General features: G+C 38.5%; 1 protein-coding gene across 2 annotated transcripts in view; it reads left to right on the top strand.

The window, feature by feature from the left end:
• Window positions 1–25,771, top strand: part of LOC126263006 (synaptic vesicle glycoprotein 2C-like) — a 429,984-nt gene that overhangs the window by 238,313 nt on the left and 165,900 nt on the right. For both annotated transcript variants that reach the window (XM_049959967.1, XM_049959968.1), the window contains exon 3: window positions 7,272–7,433. In XM_049959967.1, coding sequence (XP_049815924.1) covers window positions 7,272–7,433 — 162 coding nt within the window. The remainder of the gene's footprint in view (window positions 1–7,271; window positions 7,434–25,771) is intronic.

The raw sequence follows: 25,771 nt of genomic DNA, 5'->3' as shown, positions 1-25,771 counted from the left end.
GCCGATGGTCATGCGCATGTGCGTGTGGAAATAGAGATGCATAAACAGTAGCTACCTTTATGTTAGAAATTGGATTAATATAACCATTAAAACTGTTAATGGTGTAATCTGTAACCGAACTTGCTTCTGAGGAGAACGGGAACCCTGTAAACGGATTCGGAACCTGTAAGAAACACAGACTATCACTCGGCAAAATTATTCCTCAATTTTGAATACATTACTATTCGACTAAAGAAAGTGAAGTCAGGCGTCGGTGACTACAAGGCACCGTAACATCAGGGCCGGTGAAGCAATGGTTGAAAACCTTCGAAAAAGTTCTTATTTCTCAATTGTAGCTGGTCATTAAGTAGATTTTCTTTATCAAGCAACAGGTGTTTAAAGATTTGCAACTCCTCAAGAATGTCAAGCCTAGTGCCTTTAACCTCACAATTTAATAGCTCTGTATTATTTGGTGGATTGGGAGCTTTTTTGAAAGTTTTCAACCATTGCTTCACCGGCCCTGACGTTACGGTGCCTTGTACTCACCAACACCTGACTCCACTTTCTTCAGTCAAATAGTAATGTATTCAAAATTGAGGAATAATTTTTCCGAGTAATAGCCTGTCTTTCTTACAGGCTCCGAATCCATTTATCGGGTTCTTGTTCTCCTCAGAAGTTCGATGCTATGTAACATCAGAAAGCAAAATTTATGAGGATCATTGTGTCAGTAAAATTACGTCTCTGTCTGTAACGTTGAATGGCATAGTGGCATGTATGTATAATGGACAGTGGTGGCTTGCAGAGGTTGAAAAAAATAAGTTTGGAAAACAATGATGTTTTTGTGCAGTTTTACCATCCTGCTGGCCCAAGAACATTATTCAAGAAATCTACTAGTGACAAAGTTTGGATACCAATGATAACTATTTTAAGGAAACTTTCAGTGCTTGAACTTACCACAGAAACTGGGAGGTCTTATTCTATATCACAGAAGACAGCTGTCTGAAGAAATAAGTGTTCTTAACATTCACCACCAGGCTTAGGAACAGTCGCATCTCGAAGGATGTTAATTGAAAATGTTTATTTTAAGTATGCCAAAATAATATAAATGTTAATTACAATTATTTTTCCGCTTTTTGTGAATAATTCATTACCTTACATCAATAATAATTCATTATATCCTGCCAATATCACACATGAAAGGCAACACTCATAAGATCAGTTGTAGAGTAATGTGAATTATCTCCGCATTTTCAAAATTTCATATCTTTGTTCAGTCAGATATCAATGTTGAAGTTTTTGCAGTATGTTGCTATCATATAGGTGTACAAACTGTGCAAAAATAATATTTTATATTCAGTCCTACCTGAGATAACTAACCCCAAACTTTACAAAAAATGAAAATTTCCAAAATTCATAAAAAATTAAGGAAACATTTGTAAGTGTTCTTGCTCCATATGAGGCTAGTACTATATGATATCTAACTATAGGAAAAATATACTCTCATAAATCACTCCTTGTCTGTTATTTTTGGGCCTAAAAAGTGGATTTTTGAAAATTTGGATACCAAACTTTGGAGGTCATTTTGACTGGTTATTTTTGAATTTAGGGTATTTTTTGTAATAGACATTGTTGTAGAGGACACTTTTCTAAAAACAATCATATTAATTGCAATGTTGTTGTAACTTACCTCAGTGCAGAGATATTAATATTTTTGCTAATGTCTCTAAACTGAAACATTGTCGTGTGCTTACAAATGAAAATGGCTGCCATTCAGTAGAGGTGAAAGGTAAATTTTTTGAAAAATCACATATAAAAAAATTAAAGTATTTAAAAATGGTCAAGCAACCCACTTAATTTTTATTGGACCACTTCACTTGTATTGACCCACAGGTGCCACAAAAAGACTACTAAATGCATAAGCTTTTGGCCAGAAGGCCTTCTTACAAAATCTACAAACACAAACACACAAACACACACACACACACACACACACACACACACACACACACACACACAACCACTGTCCCTGGTTGCTGGGGCCAGACTGTGAGCAACTGTGCAAGATGGGAGAAGCAATGTGGGTGGCGGGGGTAAGGAGGAGGCTGGGGTGGGGATGGAGAGGAAGAGCACAATACGGATATTGTGGGAGCATGCAGGGATGAGGTGGAGAGAGGGCAGGGCAGCTAGGTACAGTTGGGAGGTTTGATGGAGGAGGGGGATGGTGGGAATGAAAGGAGGAAAGTATAAAGACACTGTGAGTGTGCATTTGGAATAGGCTGTGGAATTGGAACCTGGGAAGGGGGTAGCTGGTTGAAGGACAACAACTAATGAAGGTTGAGGTCAGGAGGGCTACAGGAACATCAGATATATTGCAGGGAGTGTTCCCATCTGCACAGTTTAGAAAAGCTGATGTTGCTAGGAAGGATCCAGATGGCACAGTCTGTGAAGCAGTCATTAAAATGAGGAATGTTATGTTGGACAACATGATCAGCAACTGGGCGATCCAGCTGTTCCTTGGCCACAGTTTGTTGGTGGCCATTCATGATGACAGCAGCATGTTGGTTGTCATGCCCATATAGAACAAAGCATATTGGTTGCAGCTTAGCTTGTTGATCACATGACTGCTTTCACATGTTGCCCTACCTCTGATGGGATAGGTGATGCTTATGACCAGACTGGAGTAGGTGGTGGTGGGAGGATATATGGGACAGGTCTTGCATCTAGATCTGTTACAGGGATATGAGCCGTGAGGCGAGTTCGCAAGGAGGGGTTGTGCAGGGATTGTCAGGGATATTGTGCAGGTTTGGTGGATGCAGAATACCACTATGGGAGCAGTGAGGAGGATAGTGGGTAGGAGTGGTAGGACATTTCTCATTTCAGGGCATGATGAGAGGTAGTTGAAACCCTGTCAGAGAATATGATTCAATTTCTCTATTCCTGGTTGGTTCAGAGTCATAAGGGAATGCTTCTCTTTGGCCAGATGGTGGGGCTTTGGAACGTGGTGGGTGGCTGGGGAGATAAGGCAAGAGAGATCTATTTCTGTAAAAGGTTAGGAGGGTAATTATCGTCTGTGAAGTCCTCATGAGACCCTTGGCTTATTTCAAGAGGGACTGCTTGTCACTATAGATGTCATGGCCAGGGGTGGCTAGGCTGTATGGAAGGGACTTCCTGGTATGGAATGGGTGGCAGTGGTGAAAGTGGAGACATTGCTGCTGATTGGTAGATATGATATGGACGGAGGTACTGATGTAACCATGTTTGAGGTGGAGTTCAACGAAGGTGGCTTGTTGGTTTGATGAGGACGAGGTGAAGCAAATGGGGGAGAAGGTGTTTAAGTTATGGAGGAATGTGTATAGCCTGTCCTCACCTTCAATCCAGATCACAGAGATGTCATCAGTGAATCTGGACCAGGTGGGGGATTTGAGATTCTGGATGGCTGGGAAGGATTCCTCTAAATGGTCTATGAATAGGTGCCACATCTTGGATTTGTTTGTGAGTGATGCAAAAAAGGAGTAGTAACTGTAGGCGAGGATGTAGCTAGTCGTGGGGACCAGGGAAGGGGTTGCATGTTTGGAATCCATAAGGCACTGGGAGGGGGTGTGTTCAATAGCAGCTAGGTCATGGGCATTACAAATGTTAAGTAAAGCGAAGTGGCATCAATAGTGATGAGCAGGGCACTGTGTGGTGAACAAACAAGAACTGTGGAGAGTCACTGGAGGAAATAATTGGTATCTTTTATACAGGAGAGTAGGTTGCAGGTAATAGGCTGAAGGCGTTGGTCTGCGAGAGCAGAGATTCACTTAGTGGGGGCACAGTAACTGGCCACAATGGGGCATCCTGGGTGGTTGGGTCTATGGACTTTACGAAGCATGTAGAGAAGGTAGGAGTGCAGAGATTGGTAGGGGTGAGGAGAGAGGTGGAATCTGGGGATGTGCTCTGGGATGGATCTAGGGATTTGAGAGGAGACTGGAGTTCCTGCTGGATTTCTGGAATGGGGTCACTGTAGGAGGGTTTGTAGGTGGGTGAATCTGATAGCTGGTGCAGTTCTTCTACCAGGTAATCCTTGTGGTCCAAAGAACAGTGGTGGAGCCTTTGTCAGCAGATAGGATAATAAGGTCGGTATCAGATTTTAGGTGGTGGATTGTGGTTCTTTCTGTGGGTGTAAGGTTAGCTTGCATGTTGAGGGATTTGGGGAATGATGATGAGGCAAGGTCGTAGGTTAAGAAATTCTCGAAAGTTAATGGGGGTGATTTGGGGGCAGTGGGGGTAGATCGCAGTTGGAAGGAGGAGTGAAATGAGTCAGGCATGGTTCATCATTGGTCTTTGGTTGAGTCTGATGTGGCCTTGTGCATGCTGCTCTAGTTTCTGGAAGGCAAGAGTATCTGTGTCAGATGGGATCCAGAATTCGGGATTGACCAGTAGGAGAATTTTATGGATTAAGAGGAGGTATTGCAAGGAGGTCTGAACCTTATTGACATGGTTTTGCAGGAATATGTTGGTGAGGGCTGAGGACTGGCAGAATCTGAACAGATGGATATCATAGTGGAAAGAGGTGTTGCAGTGGTTCGTAGCTGGAGATCGGTAATTTGATGGTAAGGGCATTTGGGGGGTACTCTGTGAGCCAAGCTACAACACAGGAAGAGTACGTGTGACTGGATTCTGTCTAGGGGTAAGGAAACTTTCCTTATTGGTGCAGATGGAAGAAGCATGGGTCCATGGTGGAGGATAAAAACACAAAAATATTTAAATAACGTAGCAAAATGTGTGAAAAAATTCATCCTAAATAAAGCAAAATACTGAATTTGGATAAAATGAACAACTGGAATATTGAAGTTGATGCCATACTAACGGTCATAGTAATGCGTGTTGCTGATTGAATACTTACAAATTATTTTATGGAGGGGGAAGAACCCAGAGGAAGCTGGAATCTCTCACCTGACTTTATTGCTCCTCTACTAATAGTTAATCTTTTTCCTGTTTCCGTGATGCCATTTTGATACAGTTACCTATGAAGTGTACATGTAACATAAGCATAAATAATTGGAGTAGTTTCAGTTGGATTTATTGTTTGCTGATTAAAAAATGTGGATAGTCAGACTTCTTAATACAGCACACTAGAGTAAATTTGTGGTGAGCTAATCAGCAGCTCTGATCATACTGACATTTTGGCTTTTCAGTAACATCTCGGCTTTTCAGTAACATATTTTAATTTATCTTTTGGCCTGATTATTATATACAAAATGATGTATTTCACTAATAGATTAAGCCATTAATTAAGATTTTTGCTTAATTTACCACAATTTTCGATATGGTACTTGAACTCATAAATGAGATATTCCCAATATGGTTCCATGAAATATTTAATTGGATAGTTGAAAAATCTACTCGCCAAGTGGCGGCAGAACATGCACATAAAAGTTGGTTGTGATTGGGAAGCTTTCAGAGCCAGTGGCTCCTTCTTCAGGCAGAAGGGTTGAAGAGGAAGGAGGAAGGGTAAAGGAAAAGGACTGGAGAGGTCTAGGAAAAGGGGTAGATTTCAGGAAAGTCGCCCAGAACCGTGGATCAGGGGAGACTTACTGTATGAGATGGGAAGGAAAGACTGATTCTTGATTCTTTTCATTGTTGCTCAAAATATTTGTCATAAACTTTTCTTTTTGTCAACTCACAATATATTTCATAAATTATTAACGTGTATAAGTCCATCCTAATTAGCAAAATATAACCTATCATTTTTTAAATGATTTTGTAGTTCCCAAGATCGCAATATGCCCATATGCCAGTCTGGAAATAGTTGGGCATCACCTGAAATTTTAAGTGTGGACCAGCTAGCACTTGCACAACATTTATGGAAGATCTTGATAAACCACAGCTAGCTTGTGTTGTGTTAAAGTCGATTCTTGAGTTTGCAGTATCTCTTTACAGTGCTGACTTCCGTATAGAAAAGTTGCAGCTTACTATTACTATGTTGACACCTATACAACTATTCATTGTTTGTGAAGTTCACGTTAAAATTTCTGAAAAAATCTTTTTAACTCTGAGTATATGACCAGCATGCTTGCGTGGAGTATCTGATATATTTTTATCAAGCAGTGGATGTAGATTAATTCTTTTGAGCTGATGGAGATGTTGTTTAATCTGGACTTTTATTGTGTTTTATGCAGTTGATATTTAATCATCTTGGTGTCTATCTCGAAAGCTCAAATGTGTGCACTGTTTGCATAATCTACAGCTCCTGTGTTCTGCTAATACTTGTATTGTGTCTAAAATGGACTGTGACTTCATGTAGTGATTATGTTGTTAGTGCCTTGTCTAGGATGTAGTGAGGTAGAGGTACCAACTTGCATAAAACATGTAATATGAAAGTTTTGCATAAAACGTGTATTATGAAACTTGATCTGGTCATCACAGTATTTGTGGTGGTAATAAATGTGGGAGAAAGCCATGTTACTTGGAAATCTGTATAGTGCACATCATTTTCACAGTTTCTAGAAATCAATTTACAGATACTCTTCAAGACTTTGATCATCAAAGCTCAGAGGGCTTAATGGACAATGCAGATAGGCAGTGTTGCAAAGTGGAAGAAAATTAGTCTTTGAGAAGTTTTCTGCCTTCTGACATACATATGAACCTAAAAGAATAAAAAGAAAAAAAAAAAAACTACACACATTATAGTAATAACTTGGCTATGGAAAAAAAAGAAAACATTTATCTGGTTTTAGGAGTTTCCTTTCATTTCTTTGAAGTCTGATAAAGTTACTCTTATAATTTTCAGATACTGGATATTGAAACTAATATTAAACTTCATTCTGAGTAAAGCTAAAAGAAGAGGGAACAGCATAAACATCTCATACTGGTAGCCGGTACAAAATTTGATGACTTCCAAGTCTAGGTGACACATTGAAGTATTCCAATTGCCATAGAAACAGGAGCATTCATTCTCTCCAGCACAGTAGCTACCTCTAATTATGTTGATCTGTTTCTCATGAGTATATGTAGATTGCATCAGACATACAAATTTTTAATTCCCAATGTTTATAAAAAAATATGCATTTCTTGTTACTTCATCTAATAAGTCTGTAGCTGTGTTTTACTTCCAGTAATGAAAGATTGTGATTTATTGCATGTGCTGAAGGAATTTGATGTGGATTCCTTAAGTAAACACATAATTTTTGTCTCATTTAAATGTCAGCATAATATATTGTTTCTACTCATACAAGTGAATGAAACAATTGCACAGTATGGTTAATTTCTAGAAAATTTAAGATGAGTTTACTGTTGACTTTGTTTTTCAGGATTTGGCAAATACAACTACCTCATACTTCTGTCAGCTATTTGCTGTTCACTTTCTCATCAGTTCAGCACAACTGCAATGTCTTACCTGCTTCCGGCGGCTCATTGTGATTTAAATCTTAAACCATCTGACAAAGGTCTTCTGAACGCCATTGGTTACGGAGGTACGTACTTTTGTTTCTTGTGTTGCTTAATGTTTATAGCTTTCTGACAATGAATTTGCATTTTTGTGTCCTTATGCAATAGCTTATTAACACATTCATCATATTTTTTGAACCAATTACCAAGTTGAAGATTAGTTGGAACATCATATTGTTTTACAAGGAATGATTCTGTTAAAGAACGGTACATCATGGTATATCTTTTCTCTACTGTGATAAGAAATTGACTTCATTAAGGCAATTGTTGAATGTTCTGCTATGTAAAATGTGAACTATAGTATAACCTGGAAAATTTCACAAACACATAGTATTGCCAGTTGTTCAAGTCCTTGCACGTACTGGAGGGGGCAGGGGGTGCATCTGTTAAAGGTGAAGTGGACATCAACTGCTCTTCTTCGAGTGACTTTACTGATTGAGCTACTGGGTCACATTTCTTACATCTGAATTTATCTCAGTCCGCCCCTCTCATAGGAGTCAGTCTTAAGACTAAGTACGGGTGGATCTATTTAGGAATATTAAAATGGTCTGTTTACCCAAGTGATTCTTTAATTTGTGTTCAATATACCTACAGTCACATAATAACAACTAAATATGCCATTTTAACAGGAGTTAAATCTTTGTTTATTAATAAGTAAATGTAATTACACCTGATGTGAAGAGAAGTTGCATCTAAATGCAGCGGCCAGAGAGTGACCATGTATATGAGAGTTGTGCTTGTGTGTGTATTTTATACTTCAGAAGGAGGCCTCTTGGCCGAAAGCTCCAGTGTGTAGCAGTCTTCTTCTTGCATCTGTTTGCGACTCATTGTGTCCTCTACACAGTGAATAGCAATCCTTTCTTCTTCTTCTTCTTTCTTTTCCCTCCTAATATTGTTGTTATTCCATCCTGGATTTTCCATTGTTTGATCTTAATATATAAACAATTTAAAGATCACTGTTACACCTCATCATCATGCATGGTAACCTTTGTGGAAAATTTATGCAGTAGAACAAAACATTTAAAATATTCCCCGATAATATGTTATTAATGATGCTGTCAAAATTCTTGGAGAACTGTTTTCAATGATAAATTATTTTTCATACTTTTATAAAAATACAGTCATTTTGATTTTACATGTGTGAAGCAGTTTATTCACCGTATAAAGACAAAATCACTAGGTGATGCGATAAAGTTGATTCTTATTAAGGAAGAGAGGGTTCAGTCCGTGTCTGTTGACCCTAACATAAGTTTCCTGTGCTTACATGTGATTGTTCCACAGAAGGAACATCTAATTATTGAATTGCCGCTACAATTCACTAAATTAATAGTTAAGATACTGTTGTTTATAATTTCATCATTACATAAATTTAATTGCTGTATATTTACAACTGTATGAATATTATCGCAACTGTACCTCAGAGATCTTGTGTCTTGCAGTGAGCACATATGTAGCGAAAACTTAGTCCAGCAAAGCTAAAATTTACTTTTAACATTTTACAACAATCTTAGGATATTTGCACGATTACTCGTATTTTGTCTCTTCAGTGTTCATAAAACTTTTAGCTGAATGTAATCTGACACATTGTTATGATTTATTTTGATGCATGACTACTAATCAGTGCTGTAGATAAAATGAACTGACAGTATAAATAATGTGGATACTACTTTTTGTGAGTAATTTAAATTTTGTTTTATAAGTAAAGTTACCTTTTATTGAGTATTCTGTTGGCACTTGGAGGGACATAGACATATTAACCTATGTTTGTAATAAATTTATGACTGAAAACATATTTTGTGATGGATTTAAATATTCTGTAGTAACACTCTTTTATGAAAATGGAGATATATTTATTTAAAGTTGAAAATCTGTCTATTATTCCTAACTGAAAAAGAGTTCAAGTGGAAATACAATAGCTCCTTTATTGTCCTGCTGAAAACCAAAAAAACAGTCCATCTTAATTTACAATTGCAATTTAACTGCATAAGCAGTTCCAACTGAAATACAATTCTGAGGATTTTGCCTCGACTAACTCCCCAGGAGCTGAAACTAAACACTGAAATGACCAACAGTCAAAAGCTGTTTCTCAACACAGAAGTCTACTTCTCGACATTGCACTGTCTTCATCAGTATCACATGGATGAGAACTTAACTGAGAAACTGCAAGCAGTCGGTGTATGAATCAGCCAGCTCTCATAGACAGGAACTGTCTGCAGTGGTCCCTGGGTTTCCATTTAACTATTCTCTTGGAAGAGATGTACTGCCTCCCAGTAACTCATGATCAGATGTAGGTATGGTCATTGATGCGGCTTGCGAGCACATGCTGTTGCCTGGCAAGGTACCTGGTGGGCTGTAAGTTTCTCGATGCACCTCCTGGTGGTCTGAGGGTATACTTGAAAATCCCACATACCTGCTATGGACCATGTGAGCATAGCTTTCCATGACTTGCCATTATACCCATTATGTGTGTTGTAACTGGTGCCCCTGGATGTCATAGCATAAACAATGGAAAATTCTGGATGGAATAATCACATTATTATGAAAAGAATAGATTGCTTCTCGCCATACAGAGGAGATGTTGAGTCGGAGACAGGCACACCAAAAAATTGCTAAACACGTGAGCTTTTGTCCAAAAGGCCTTCTTCTAAAGTAGACAACACAGACACATTCTCATAAGCACAACTCACTCACACGTGAGTACTGTCTCTAGCCACTGATGCCAGACTGCAAGCGACTGTGCATGATGAGAGGAGTGATCTGGGTGTTGGGGTTAAGGTGGAGGTTGGGACGGGAAGGGGGGGGGGGGAGAGAGAGAGAGAGAGAGGGGGGGGGGGCTACTGGGTGCATTGGAGAAATAGAAGGCTGTATAGTGCTGGAGTGGGATTGGGAAGGAGATGGATGGTTGAAGGACAGGAACAAATGAAGGTCATAGCTGGGGGGGGGGGTATGGGAACATGGGATATATTGTAGGGAGAGTTCCCAGTTTACATCTGCACAATTCAGAAAAGCTGGTGTCAGTAGGAAGGATGAAGATGGTACATGCTGTGAAGAAGTCATTGAGGTGTTGGGCAGCGTGCTGTAATGGTCCGCCTAAGTCGTTGATATCTTGCTAATTGCTGTAAACGCACTATTTCACTCCCATTTACGGAGCTTGTTAGCACTTGATGTTAGGTTGGCGCCATTACAATGTATTGTATTGTAGTAATCGCTGCTGCTTGCTGGATCGCTGCTGTGTCTCGTTGCTGATGCTGGCTCTAAATCTGGTTGTCTAGGGTAAACACATGAGGTCCCGTGTTTTTCATGTGCTTTTGATGATAAAGAACGAGCGAAACCAACACATATGTAAATATCAAATATTTATTACTTTAGTGGCCATATTAATTCCACTGTCCACCAAAGACCATAACACAACACAAAGTAGTACTTCCTTTACATGTTCTTTGCATTGTTTTGCCAAACAATAACACAGAAACACACTTCACCAAAGTGACATTCCGACTGCCCCCGACTGCCTCTGACTGCCTGTATTTATAACATTGTCAAAGAACTACTAAAAAGAGATATAGTTTATAAGTCACATGTACATCTGTTATCATAATTTGTGCAGAAAAGTTATTAATTTGCATCGAGTGACATAATTTAACATGTTATTAAAATGACAGACAGATTTGTTGACTTGACAGAATAATTCTTTGTTACAAAAAGGCCGTTTTTTAGAAGTTTGTCAACTGACTTCTCTAATTTGCATAAATAAGTAAGTAACATGAATTATTAAGAATTACATTGGTTTTCGTCTAAAATAGGATTGATTACGTGAATACTGAGTGAAAACGCTCCTAGTGAACAAATAGGTTTCACTGGGTGATTTTTATTTAAGGAGATCCAAAATACTTAAGTTGGCCACTATTTTTCGTACTTCATATTAATTATTTAAGATAAACTTAGTGTTTTTCATGATGACATTTGCTGTATCAGTGATCAAGTGATATAAACTTTTGTGTGGGTCAGTTATTCAGTATAATTTAATGGGTTGACTGTTTATGGAGACATGTTGTGCAATCATTGTTAACATACACAATAACTTTTCTATAATCATAAATACTCGTTAAACTGGTTGAATTTGGAAGGGATCGCATACTTCATTAAAGTAAAGCCTTTAATATGTTCCGTTACAGTGCCCAGCAACTGGGTCATCCAGCTGTCTCCTCACCACAGTTTGTCGGTGGCTATTCATACAGACATACATGTTATTAACTGAAACAGCAGCCTAACTTTACTTTTGATGTGACAGTAGCCTAATAGATAAATGTTAATCAGATTTACTGCTTTGGGAAGTCATTTCTAATCAGTATGCAGCTGCTAAATAATGTTCATACAGTGGTAACTGGTTTTGCAGTAACCAGTGCCAAAGTGTTTTACACAGTGTAGCATTACAAAACATTTGTCAGTGAATATCATTTGTTAGGAATCAGTAATGTTTTGCTGAGGGGTCAATTCACAGTGGTGGGGACTCACTCAGCCGGTACGACATGATGCATAGCCCACGGCTCCACCTTGACTCGACAGACTCCAAACTTGACCTCCACTAACACTTTAGTTGATTAGCACTAGCGACAGTCAATTTTGCCTGTCATTGATCTGTGTGAGGCAAAAAATGTGTTTTACCATGAGGTAAGGGATTGTGGACCACTTACATCCCCATCCTAAAAGAGTTTGTATCCATAGGTGAAAAAAGAAAAATATAAAAAGGTGTTACAGATTACAAAAAAGACTATAGAACATTAAACCTAAGGGCAAAAAATGACATTACAATCATCTTACATAAATTCCATTGACTCCGGTAGTGCACTGTGTAACCCCTCTGATACATAAAAAGTAGTAGATTGCTAATTAGCTCTTCTGACATCGATGACGGTGCATTTTTTTATGTGTTAGGGCTTGTAGTTATGTGACAAGAGGAATATATTCAGCTTAAGAATTTGAATTCTGATACTTGGCTGGTTGGCACGCCTATCTTATTCTGCTTTCTCCAGCTGTTTTAAAAAGTTGGACAATGGGTCATTTAATTATTAAACTGGTCACAAGTTGTTTCCCATTTGTTTATTTCCAAAAACAAATCTCATAACTGGTGTGTATCAATCAAACCAGAGTTTTTGTGCATCATTACCAAGCATCAAAGCATAACAAGCTACTAGCTTTCACCACTGACGTTTCTCTTTGACCGACTGACAAAGCGCTTTCCCTTTCTTTGTACATGCTTGCCGATATGTGGGTAATGCCTCATTTATTAGTCAGTTCAGCAATTTTGTTTTAATAACTTTTATTCTTGGAATTTTATGATTTTTTTGGTTAGTTGCATTTTGTTTTTATAACAAAGCAAATAACTGAAAACATAAGAAGAACTGGCATTTTTATGTCTTTAATTAAGGTAGGTAAATTTTGTCATTAATTAGTCATTGAATCAATGTGTAATAGATGTGATTTAGAAACATAAATGCAGTTGTCCAAAAATGCCTGTAGTTCGCATGCAACAATAAGCATTTAAATAAAGTTATAACCCATTGTACTTTCTCTGTGTCTTGAAAGGAGGATATAAGATGAACATCAACAAAAGCAAAACAAGGATAATGGAATGTAGTCGAATTAAGTCAGGTGATGCTGAGGAAATTAGATTAGGAAATGAGACACTTAAAGTAGTAAAGGAGTTTTGCTATTTGGGGAGCAAAATAACTGATGATGGTCGAAGTAGGGAGGATATAAAATGTAGACTGGCAATGGCAAGGAAATCATTTCTGAAGAAGATAAATTTGTTAACATCGGGCATAGATTTAAGTGTCAGGAAGTCGTTTCTGAAAGTATTTGTATGGAGTGTAGCCATGTATGGAAGTGAAACATGGGCGATAACTAGTTTGGACAAGAAGAGAATAGAAGCTTTCGAAATGTGGTGCTACAGAAGAATGCTGAAGATAAGGTGGGTAGATCACGTAACTAATGAGGAGGTATTGAATAGGATTGGGGAGAAGAGAAGTTTGTGGCACAACTTGACTAGAAGAAGGGACCGGTTGGTAGGACATGTTTTGAGGCATCAAGGGATCACAAATTTAGCATTGGAGGGCAGTGTGGAGGGTAAAAATTGTAGAGGAAGACCAAGAGATGAATACACTAAGCAGATTCAGAAGGATGTAGGTTGCAGTAAGTACTGGGAGATGAAGAAGCTTGCACAGGATAGAGTAGCATGGAGAGCTGCATCAAACCAGTCTCAGGACTGAAGACGACAACAACAACAACAACAACAACAACTTTCTCTGAACATAAATATGAAAATGGTTGAGAAATTGTTTTACAAGATTTGACATTTTTCTGTTATGTGGTAAAATTGCTTTAATTACAGTGTGGCTTATATCTCCTTGCACTGTCAAAGTTGTCAGTGTCCGTTTGTATACCTGATTTGGCCTAAATTTGGAAATTTAGTTGTAATGTGAAGAATTATTATACATCCCCCACACGATGTTGGACATACGCATTGTTTTAGATTGTGTGATATAACAGGTCCTGTCTGAGAAATAAATTTTCTAACTAAAATTGTATTATGTTAACGAGATTCATAGAAGTAATAAGTTACAGTCCCAAAGAAAATTCTTCTGGATAAGATAAAAGGCATATGCAATCTAGAAACAATTTGTACAAGAAACCATATGCAACATACCTGTGAGTATTCACTGACAGAGAGAACAAGTGTATTAATCCTCAGTTATATAATACATATAACTTAATAATTTTTTTCTGTCACGTAGTAGTATGTACAGGCTAGTAACATCTCTGGTCATAGGATCTGTACTTGGTTAACATTATTTCTTTTAAATTAAGAGCTAGCTAAGCTTTTAAAGAAAGAATAGTGTGTATATGTAACAATATAGTGAGAGTATATGTATACACAAGATTATGAAATAATGTTTTTCATGTCGACACCTCTGCTGCACTTGTACCTGGTTACCAGGCAGTGGATGCACTGATGAATGGCAAGAGTAGTATTTCATGTTAATGAGGCCATAAAAGTTTTCATCTGCTGCATTTAAGTTTCTAACAAGGAATTTAATCCAGGTGATTCAGTTGTTAAGAGGTAATATTTACTAATTAAGAGAATTATTTTTCATTTTCTTAGGAGCATGTCAGTTTTAAATACTTGTACATTTTACAAGGCATATCATTCGTAATTACATTCATGGTGTTCCAGTCCAAGCCTCATCTCTGAATAACTACTACAACCTACATCCTTTTGAATCTGCTCACTGTATTCATCTCTTAAATCTCCCTCTGTGGTTTTTACCCTCCACACTTTCCTTCAATACTAAATTTGTGTTCCTTTAATGTCTCAGAATGTGTCCTATCAACCGATCCCTTCTTCTGTTCAAGTTGTGCCACAAATTTCTTGTCTCCCCTGTTCTATTCAGCAGCTCCTCATTAGTTACATGATCGACCCATCTGATATCACCGAGCAAGGTGGCGCAGTGGTTAGCACACTGGACTCGCATTCGGGAGGACGATGGTTCAATCCCGCGTCCGGCCATCCTGATTTAGGTTTTCCGTGATTTCCCTAAATCACTTCAGGCAAATGCCGGAATGGTTTCTTAGAAAGGGCACGGCCGATTTCCTTCCCCATCCTTCCCTAATCTGAGCTTGTGCTCCGTCTCTAATGACCTCATTGTCGATGGGACATTAAACAGTAATCTCCTCCTCCTCCTCCTCATCTGGTATCCAACATTCTTTTGTAGTGCCACATTGTGAAAGCCTGTAATCTCTTTCTTCCTAAACAGTTTGTCGTCCATGTTTCACTTCCTTACATGGCTACCCTCCAGATAAGTATCTTTGAAAATACTACCTAATACTTAAATCTATATTCAGTATTAACAAATTTCGCTTCTTCAGAAATGCTTTTCTTGCCATTGCCAGTCTACATTTTATATTGTCTCTAATTCAGCCATCGTCAGTTACTTTGCTGCCCAAATAGCAAAACTCATCTACTACTTCAAGTGTCTTGTTTCCTAATCTAATTCCCTTAGCAGCCTGTGATTTACTTTTGCTCCATTCCATGAGCCTTGTTTTGCTTTTGTTGATATTCATCTTGTATCATCCTTTCAAGACACTATCCATTCCTTTCAACTACTCTTCCAAGTCCTTTGCTGTCTGACAGAATTACAACACCATCAGCAAACCTTAAAGTTTTTATTTCGTCTCCCAGGACATTAATTCCTATTCCAAATTTTTCTTCATTTCCTGTAATGCTTGTTCAATGCACAGAGTGACTAACATTGGGGATAGGCTACAATTCTGTCTCACTCCCTTCCCAACCATTGCTTCCCATTTATGCCCCTCGACTCGTATAACTGCCATTTGGTTACTGTGCAAGTTGTAAATAGCCTTTTCCTCCCTTTATTTTACCTCTGCCACCTTCAGAATTTCAAAGAGAGTATTCCAGTCAACATGGTCAAAATCTTTCGCTAAGTCTACAAATGCTAAAAACGTAGTTTTGTCTTTCCTTAACCTATATTCTAAGATAAGTCGTTGGATCAGCACTGCCTTGTGCTAAGCTACATTTCTACAGAATCTAAACTGATCTTCCCCAAGGACAGAGTCTACCAGTTTTTCCATTCTTCTGTAAAGAATTCGTGTTAGAATTTTGAAACTATGACTTATTAAACTGATAGTTCAGTAATTTTCACACCTGTGAGCAACTGCTTTCTTTGTAATTGCTATTGCTGCATTCTTATTGAAATCTGAGGGTATTTTGCCTGTCTCATTCATCTTGTACACCAGATGGAAAGTCTTCTCATGTCTCTCTCTCTCCCAAGGCTCAGTACCTCTGACAGAATGTCATCTACCCCCAGGGCCTTATTTCGACTTAAATATTTCAGAGTTCTGTCAAATCCTTCTTGCAGTATCTTGTCTCCCTCTCATCTTCATCTACATTTGCTTCCCTTTCTATAATATTGCCTTCAAGTTCATCTCCCATGAATAGATCCTCTATGTACCTCTTCCACCTTTCAGCTTTCCTTCTTTGCTTAGCACTGGTTTTCTATCAGAGCTCTTGATATTCATACAGCTGCTTCTCTTTTTCCCAAAGGCCTCTTTAATTTTCCTGTAGGCTATATCTATATTTCCCCCGATGAAATTTGTTTCTAAATCCTTCCATTTGTTCTCTAGCCAATCCTGCTTAGCCATTTTGCACTTTCTGTCAATCCCAGCTTTTAAATGTTCCCTTTTACCTGCGTCATTTGCTGCATTTTTAAATTTTCACCTTTCATTAATTAAATTCAGTATTTTATGTAAAAACAAAGATGATGTGACTTACCAAACGAAAGCGCTGGCAGGTCAATAGACACACAAACAAATGCAAACATACACACAAAATTCTAGCTTTCGCAACCAACGGTTGCCTCGCCAGGAAAGAGGGAAGGAGAGGGAAAGATGAAAGGATGTGGGTTTTAAGGGAGAGGGTAAGGAGTCATTCCAATCCCGGGAGCGGAAAGACTTACCTTAGGGGGAAAAAAGGACGGGTATACACTCGCGCGCACACACACACACATACAGCACTTTCGTTTGGTAAGTCACATCATCTTTGTTTTCACATATATTTTTCCCACATGGAATGTTTCCCTCTATTATATTCAAATTCAGTATTTTGTTACTCAAGGATTTCTAGTTGACCTTGACTTTTTACCAATTTGATCCTCTGCTGGCATTACTATTTCATCTCTTGAAGCTAGTCATTCGCCTTCTACTGTATTCCTTTCCCCTGTTCTAGTCAACTGTTCCCTTATACTCACTCTGAAACTCTCGCCAACCTCTGGTTCTTTCCACTTATCCAGGTCTCATCTGTTTAACTTCCTACCTTTATGCGATTTCGTCAGCTTTAATCTACAGTTCATAATCAATAAATTGTTGTCAGAGTCCACATCTGCCCCTGGAAATATCTTACAATTTAAAAAGCTGGTTGCTAAATCTCTGTCTAAGCTTTATGTAATCAATCTGAAACCTCCCTGTTTCTACAGGTCTCTTCCAGTGTTAGTGATGATTAAATTATGCTCCGTGCAAAATTCTACCAGGTGGCTTCCTCTTTCATTCTTTTCCTACAGTCCATATTCACCTGTACTATTTTTCCTTCTTTTCCTTCTCCAACTGTCGAATTCCAGGCCCCCATCTCATTAAATTTTCATGTCCTTTAATTATTTAAATAATTTCTTTTATCTTATCATACACTTCTTCAATCTCTTCATCATTTGAGGAGCTAGTTAGCATGCAAACTTGTACTATGCTGATAGTCATGGGCTTCATGTCTGTTTTGGCTATGATAATGTGTTCACTATACTGTTCATAATAGCTTACCCACATTCCTATTTTCTTTTTTATTATTCAACCTACTCCTGCATTACCCTTATTTTACTTTGAATTTATAATCCTGTATTCATCTGACCAGAAGCCCTGTTCCTTCTGCCACCAAATGTCACCAATTCTCACTGTATCTAACTTCAGCCTATCCATTTCCATTTTTAAATTTTCTAACCTACCTGACTGACTAAGGGATCTAACATTACACACTCCAATCCGTGGAATGCCAGTTTTGTTTCTGCTGACAACGACATTCTCCTGAGTAGTCCCTGCCCAGAGATCTGACTGGGGGACTGTGTTACCTCCTGAATATTTTATTCAAGAGGTCATCATCATCATGTAGACATACAGTAGAGTTGTATGCCTTCGGCTGTAGTTCTCCTTGCTTTCAGCCATTCATGGTACCAGCACAGCAAGGCTGTTTTGGTTGATGTTACAAGGCCAGATCAATCAATCATCCAGACTGTTGCACCCTGCAAAAACTGAAAAGGCTGCTGCCCCACTTCAGGAAACACACATTTGTCTGGAATTTCAACAGATACCCCCTCCATTGTGGTCACACCTATGGTACAACTGTCTCTATCGCTGAGGCACACAAGTCACCCCATCACCAACACGGCCCACGGTTCATGGGGTAGTGTGTGATGTAAACAAATGTTTAAGTGTAGATGTGTGATGTATCTACATTTAAACATTTGTTTATGTGGTTATAAATAAAGTATTTTATAACTGTATTTGTCATCATTACATTCTTCTCACAATCGTAGAGCATTGTCCATGAGTGTAGAGTGTGATTCACATGTTTTGTTTCTCTCTCTCTCTCTCTCTCTCTCTCTCTCTCTCTCTCCATCTACTAGCAATATTGCAAGTGTATAGGTTTTCTTGTATTTTCTGTGTACATTTAGTGGTTTCACAGTGCCCAAAGAATTCGTGAATGTAAGTTAAGAGTGTGTCAATATATTGTACTGGCCAGCATAGTTTCCAATCATCTAAGTCAGGTTTGCACCTTCTAAATGACATCCCCTTATTAACAACCTAATACTAGTAGTTTTCATAGAAAACTTGAAATTAATCTCCAGTTGTCATTATGATTTTGATTTCTCCTAATATCTTTGCAGATTTTCAAATTTTCTTTTTCCTCCTTTATTCCATTCAAACACATAATTTAAACTGATCTTCTTCATCCCCTCTATTGTCCTGTCATTTCCTATTTGTAACCTTGAGAGAGCATCAGCGATTACATTTTCTTTTCCCTAAATGTATTTTACATTGTAATCAAACTGCTGTAAAAACAATGCCCACTGTTGAAATCCGCTGTGATAAAGTTTACATTCCTGAATATAACGTAATGCTGTGTGGTCATTATATATGATTATTTTGTGATCCAATAAGTAGTTTTTAAACTTATTAAAAGGCCCAATGTATGGTTAATAATTTTTTCTCTGTTACTGTAGGATTTCTCCATCTTTTTGTAAGACTCAGCTGGCAAAAGGTGTTGGCTTGTGTTGTAACTTTCCCCCTTCTACCTTTTCTTGAAAAAGATGTGCTCCAGTCCAGTGTTACTGATGTCAGTCATATGCAAAAGGGCACAAACATATCAGGTCTTGACAAAATTGATCTTAGACATAACTGTTTTCTTTACTTTATTTCCTTGAATGCAGTGTGGCAGTCTTGATTCGAATTTCATATGGTTTTCTTTTTGAGTAAATTAAATAAACAAGTGGCATTGAGGGTTTGATTATTTATGAATTTTCTGTAAAATCTAGTTAATGCAAAACAGAATTTAGTTGTTTATATTCTTGGGTACAGGAAACTTAGTGGTGGCTTCAATTTTACTTCCATCTGATGCAATTCATTTTCCTGAAATAATGTGCCCTAGAATCTTCAACTCTTTCCCTCCAAATTTGCACTTTTCTAACTTTATTGTCTTCCCCCCTTCCTTAGCTGTTGACACACTTCCTTCAATAAGCCAAGATGTTCTTCCCAAGTTTTATTAGTTATTAAAATGTCATCCACATAGATTATCAACTTAGAGTTTACCTTGTCCCCCAACACAAAAACTAAGGCAGTGATAAGCTCAGCCATGGACACATTTAGTCCAAAAGGCACAACAGAATATTGGAAACACTTCCCACTCTACAAAAAGCAGTGTGTTTCCTGGAATCAGGATCCAGGTACACTTGGTGAAAATCTAAGGTTAAACCTAAGCTACTCGTATATGTAACACATTGAAATTTACGAAGGATTTTGTCATTGTTCTCAGGGTGGTCATTCTCTCTTTTTAGATATTTATTAAGCTATATAGAAACCAATGCAATTCTGAATCCTCCATCTCATTCTTGTACAAGTACCAACGGATTGTAACTCACTCCTACTCCTTCCTAAAATCCCCCATGTCTCCATTATTTGAATTTCCTTTTCTACAGCTTTTCTTTATGCAAAAGGTATCCCACAAGGTTTTAAGAAAAATGGTTCAAATGGTGTAAGACTTAATTTACATTGATAATTCTTTACCCTTCCTGGTCTGTCACAGTACACATCATGAAGTTCTTGTAAGACTTTCTTTAACTGTTTTTTCTGACTGGAATCTAAAGATGTTGCTGCATCTACTTTTCTGTTTACGAGTTCCTCCAAGTTCTGATTATCTGTTGGATCACTATGAACTTCTTGTAAAATGTGTCTATTATCTCCCAAACTTCTACATTCTGTGAGATGGTTACATTCATTCCCGCAATTCACAAGGCACATATTTGTTTTGGCAGTTACTCCATCTTTGGGATCTGTTAGCATTATACTTTCTCCACCCGAATCAAAACTTACACCCATTTTAGGTATCCAGCCCACACCAAGCACGAAATTTTCTGTCAACCCTGATATCACAAAACAATCATGCTCACACTATTTATTTTCAATCTCAAAAGTGAAAAGTATGTGACTTTTTACCAGTTTGCTATGTCTCCATGTAGCCTGCAAAATAGTTGTCAACTCCAGCTATCAATTCTTCGTATGAAGTGAATTTTGATCCACCAAGAAAAATTTTCAGTTTGGGAAGAGATGGAAGTCTGATAGATCCATATCTGGTGAATACGGCAGGTGTGGCAATAATACATACCTTAGTTTGTGTAATTTTGCCATGGCGACGGCATGTGTGCGGGCCCACATTGTCTTGATGGAATATGACTTTCTTACTTGCTAAACCTGTATTTCATGTATTTTTTGTTGCAGTTTGTCCAGGAGGTTAGCATAGTATTCTCCAGTAATTGTTTGCCCAGTGGGGAGATAATCTACAAACAGAATCCGCTTCACATCCCAGAACACTGATGCCATGACCTTTCCTGCCGAAGGAATTGTCCTTGTTTTCTTTCTTGGTGGAGATTCAGCATGTTTCCACTGGTTTGACTGTTGTTTTGTCTCTGGGGTATAGTAGTGCATCCCAGTTTCATCTGTGGTCACAAACTGGCACAAAAAATCTTGTTCATTTATCCTAAAATGGGCCAAACATTGTTCTGATATATCCATCCTCATGAGTTTTTGATCCAGCATCAAGAGTCGTGGCACCCCCTTTGCAGGTAATTTTTTCATTTCTATTTCTTCAGTTAAAATGTGATACACTCTTTCAGATGACATCTGGCAAGTGTGAGCAGTTTCATACACTTTCAATCAGCGATTCTCCATGACAGTTTTGAGCACTTTTGCAATGATTTCTGGTGTAGTGACACATGTTGGCCGACCACTGTGCAGATCATCATCAAAGACCTGCAAACCAAATTTAAATTCATTCATCCACTTGGCAGCAGTTGAATATGAAGGAGCAGAGTCTCTCGGTGTATTCTCGAAATCGGCATGAATGTCCTTTGCTTTCATACCTTTCTTTACAAAGTAGTTAATCACTGCTTGAATGTCGATTATATTTTATTTTATTTATTTATTTATTTTTTCCATCTTCGTAAATCACTACGTGGGAATACCAACAGAGCCACATCACCAGCAGAGCTCTCTTCAAAGAGCACTGACATGGCACGTGTTTACAGGCAACTGTACAATGAATATCATATGAAAAACTTGTTGCGCTAGCACTGACCTCTTGTGGTGATTCTGAGGACTTCTCAAACCACCCTCGTATGACTGCTCCCCCCCCCCCCCCCCGCCCCCTCACACACACACACACACACACACACACACACACACACACACACACACATATGAAACATGGACCTTGCCCTTGGTGGAATGGCTTGCATGCTGAGCGATATAGGTAGCGATATAGTTTGCAACCACAATGGAGGGGTTCTGCTGAGAGGCCAAACAAATGTGTGGTTCCTGAAGGCGGGCAGCAGCCTTTTCAGTAGTTGCAGGGGCAACAGTCTGGATGATTGACTGATCTGGCCTTGTAACATTAACTTGCTGTGCTGGTACTGCTAACAGCTGAAAGCAAGGGAAGACTACATCCATAATTTTCCCCAAGGGCATGCAGCTTTATTGTATAGTTAAATGATGATGGCATCCTCATGGGTAAAATATTGTGGAGGTAAAATAATCCCTTATTCAGATCTCCCAGTAGGGACTACTCAGGAGGACATCATTATCAGGAGAAAGAAAACTGGCATTCTACGGATTGGATTGTGGAACATCAGATCCCTTAATCAGACAGGAAGGTTAGAACATTTAAAAAAGGGAAATGGGTAGGTTAAAGTTAGATACAGTGAGAATTAGTGAAGTTCAGTGGCAGGATGAACCTGACTTCCAGTCAGGTGAATACAGGATTACAAATACAAAAACAAATAGGATTAAAGCAGGAGTAGGTTTAATAACGAATAAAAAAAAAATAGGAATGTGGATAAGCTACTACGAACAGCATAGTGAACACATTAGTGTAGCAAAGATAGACATGAAGCCCATGCCTAGCTCTGCATATGATGAAGACATTGAAGAAATGTATGAAGGAATAAAAGAAATCATTCAGAGATGAAAAATAGTCATGGGGGACTGGAATTAGAGAGCAGGGAAAGGAAGAGAAGGAAAGTACTAGGTGAATGTGGACTGGAGGTACGGAATGAAAGAGGAAGTCGCCTGGTAGAATTTTGCACAGAGCATAACCTAATCATAGCTAACACTTAGTTTAAGAATCATGAAAGAAGGTTGTATATGTGGAAGAGGCCTGGAGATACAGGAAGATTTCAGATAGATTATATAATGCTAAGACAGAGATTTAGGAACCAGGTTTTAAATTGTAAGAAATTTCCAGGGGCATATGTGGACTCTGACCACAATTTATTGGTTATGAACTGTAGACTAAATCATAAGAAACTGCAAAAAGGTAGGAATTTAAGTTGATGGGACATGGGTAAACTGAAAGAACCAGAGACTGTAGAGTGTTTCTGAGAGAGCATTAGGGAAAGATTGACAAATACAGGAGAAAAAAATACAGAAGAAGAAGAATGGGCAGCTTTGAGAGATGAAATAGTGAAGGCAGTGGAGGATCAAGCAGTAAAAAGATAAGGGCTAGTAGAAATCCTTGGTTAACAGAAGAGATATTGAATTTAATTGATGAAAGGAAGAAATATAAAAATGCAATAAATGAAGCAGGTGAAAAGGAATTCAAATGTCTCAAAAATGAGGTCTAGAGGAAGTGCAAAATGGCTAAGCAAGGATGGATAGGAGACAAATGTAAGGATGTAGAGGCATATGTCACCAGGGCTAAGGTAGATACTGCCTACAGCAAACCTGAAGAGACCTTTGGTGAAAAGAATATGTATGAATATCAAGAGCTCAGATGGAAAACCAGTCCTAAGCGAAGAAGGGAAAGCAGAAAGCTGGAAGGAGCATATAGAGGGTCTATACAAGGGCGATATACTTGGGGGCAATATTACAGAAATAGAAGAGGACGTAGATGAAATGGGAGATACGATGCTCTGTGAAGAATATGACAGAGCATTGAAAGATCTAAGTCAAAACAAGGCCTCAGGAGTACACAACATTCCATTAGGACTAATGATAGCCTTGGGAGAGCTAGCCATGACAAAACTCTTCCATTTAGTGAGCAAGATGTGTGAGACAGGTGAAACACCTTCAGACTTCAAGAAGAATATAATAATTCCCATCCTAAAGAAAGCAGGTGTTGACAGGTGTGAAAATTACCAAACTATCAGTGTAATGAATCATGGTTATACCTTGGGCTATTCACCTTAAAGCTGTAGACCCAAAATGTGGCGACCTGGAGTTTTTCTGTCTAGTATTCATGCCATCCAATTCTGGTGACCATAGTTAGTCAAATTTCTGATGACTATAGAACTACTGATGGCCTTGGGAGAGCCAGTCATGACAAAACTCTACCATCTGGTGAGCAAGATGTATGAGACAGGCGAAATACCCACAGACTTCAAGAAGAATATAATAATTCCAATCCCAAAGAAAGCAGGTGTTGACAGATGTGAAAATTACTGAACTATCAGTTTAATAAGTCACGGCAGCAAAATACTAACGCGAATTCTTTACAGACGAATGGAAAAACTGGTAGAAGCGGACCTCGGGGAAGATCAGTTTGGATTCCGTAGAAATGTTGGAACACGTGAGGCAATACTAACCTTACGACTTATCTTATAAGAAAGATTAAGAAAAGGCAAACCTACGTTTCTAGCATTTGTAGACTTAGAGAAAGCTTTTGACAATGTTAACTGGAATACTCTCTTTCAAATTCTGAAGGTGGCAGGGGTAAAATACAAGGAGCGAAAGGCTATTTACAATTTGTACAGAAACCAGATGGCAGTTGTAAGAGTCGAGGGGCATGAAAGGGGAGCAGTGGTTGGGAAAGGAGTGAGACAGGGTTGTAGCCTCTCCCCGATGTTATTCAATCTGTATATTGAGCAAGCAGTAAAGGAAACAAAAGAAAAATTCGGAGTAGGTATTAAAATTCATGGAGAAGAAGTAAGAACTTTGAGGTTTGCCGATGACATTGAAATTCAGTCAGAGACAGCAAAGGACTTGGAAGAGCAGTTGAACGGAATGGACAGTGTCTCGAAAGGAGGATATAAGATGAACATCAACAAAAGCAAAACAAGGATAATGGAATGTAGTCAAATTAAGTCGGGTGATGCTGAGGGAATTAGATTAGGAAATTAGACACTTAAAGTAGTAAAGGAGTTTTGCTATTTGGGGAGCAAAATAACTGATGATGGTTGAAGTAGAGAGGATATAAAATGTAGACTGGCAATGGCAAGGAAATCGTTTCTGAAGAAGAGAAATTTGTTAACATCGAGTATAGATTTAAGTGTCCGGAAGTCGTTTCTGAAAGTATTTGTATGGAGTGTAGCCATGTATGGAAGTGAAACATGGACGATAACCAGTTTGGACAAGAAGAGAATAGAAGCTTTCGAAATGTGGTGCTACAGAAGAATGCTGAAGATAAGGTGGGTAGATCACGTAACTAATGAGGAGGTATTGAATAGGATTGGGGAGAAGAGAAGTTTGTGGCACAACTTGACTAGAAGAAGGGACATGTTTTGAGGCATCAAGGGATCACAAATTTAGCATTGGAGGGCAGCGTGGAGGGTAAAAATCGTAGAGGGAGACCAAGAGATGAATACACTAAGCAGATTCAGAAGGATGTAGGTTGCAGTAGGTACTGGGAGATGAAGAAGCTTGCACAGGATAGAGTAGCATGGAGAGCTGCATCAAACCAGTCTCAGGACTGAGGACCACAACAACAACAACATAGGAGCTACCCCCATAATTATCTCCACTATCATAGTTTCATTCTTCAGCATAGTTAAAATTCTGATTGGTATTCTGTTCAATGTTCCTCTCCAAAACTCTACCCTACTTGTTGACATATTTCAAAAATGCATCAATTGAATCATCAGGACAACTGAGTAGTTCCCTCTATAATTTGTGTTGCAACCTTCTCTTAAGCATGTCTTTCTGGGTCTTGACGTTAAAAGCTTTCTCTAAATATACTAACTATACTAATTTTTTCAATTGA

The sequence above is a fragment of the Schistocerca nitens genome, chromosome 6 (genome assembly GCF_023898315.1).
Source record: "Schistocerca nitens isolate TAMUIC-IGC-003100 chromosome 6, iqSchNite1.1, whole genome shotgun sequence".
Taxonomy (NCBI): domain Eukaryota; kingdom Metazoa; phylum Arthropoda; class Insecta; order Orthoptera; family Acrididae; genus Schistocerca; species Schistocerca nitens.
This window is presented reverse-complemented; position numbering and strand designations above follow the sequence as displayed.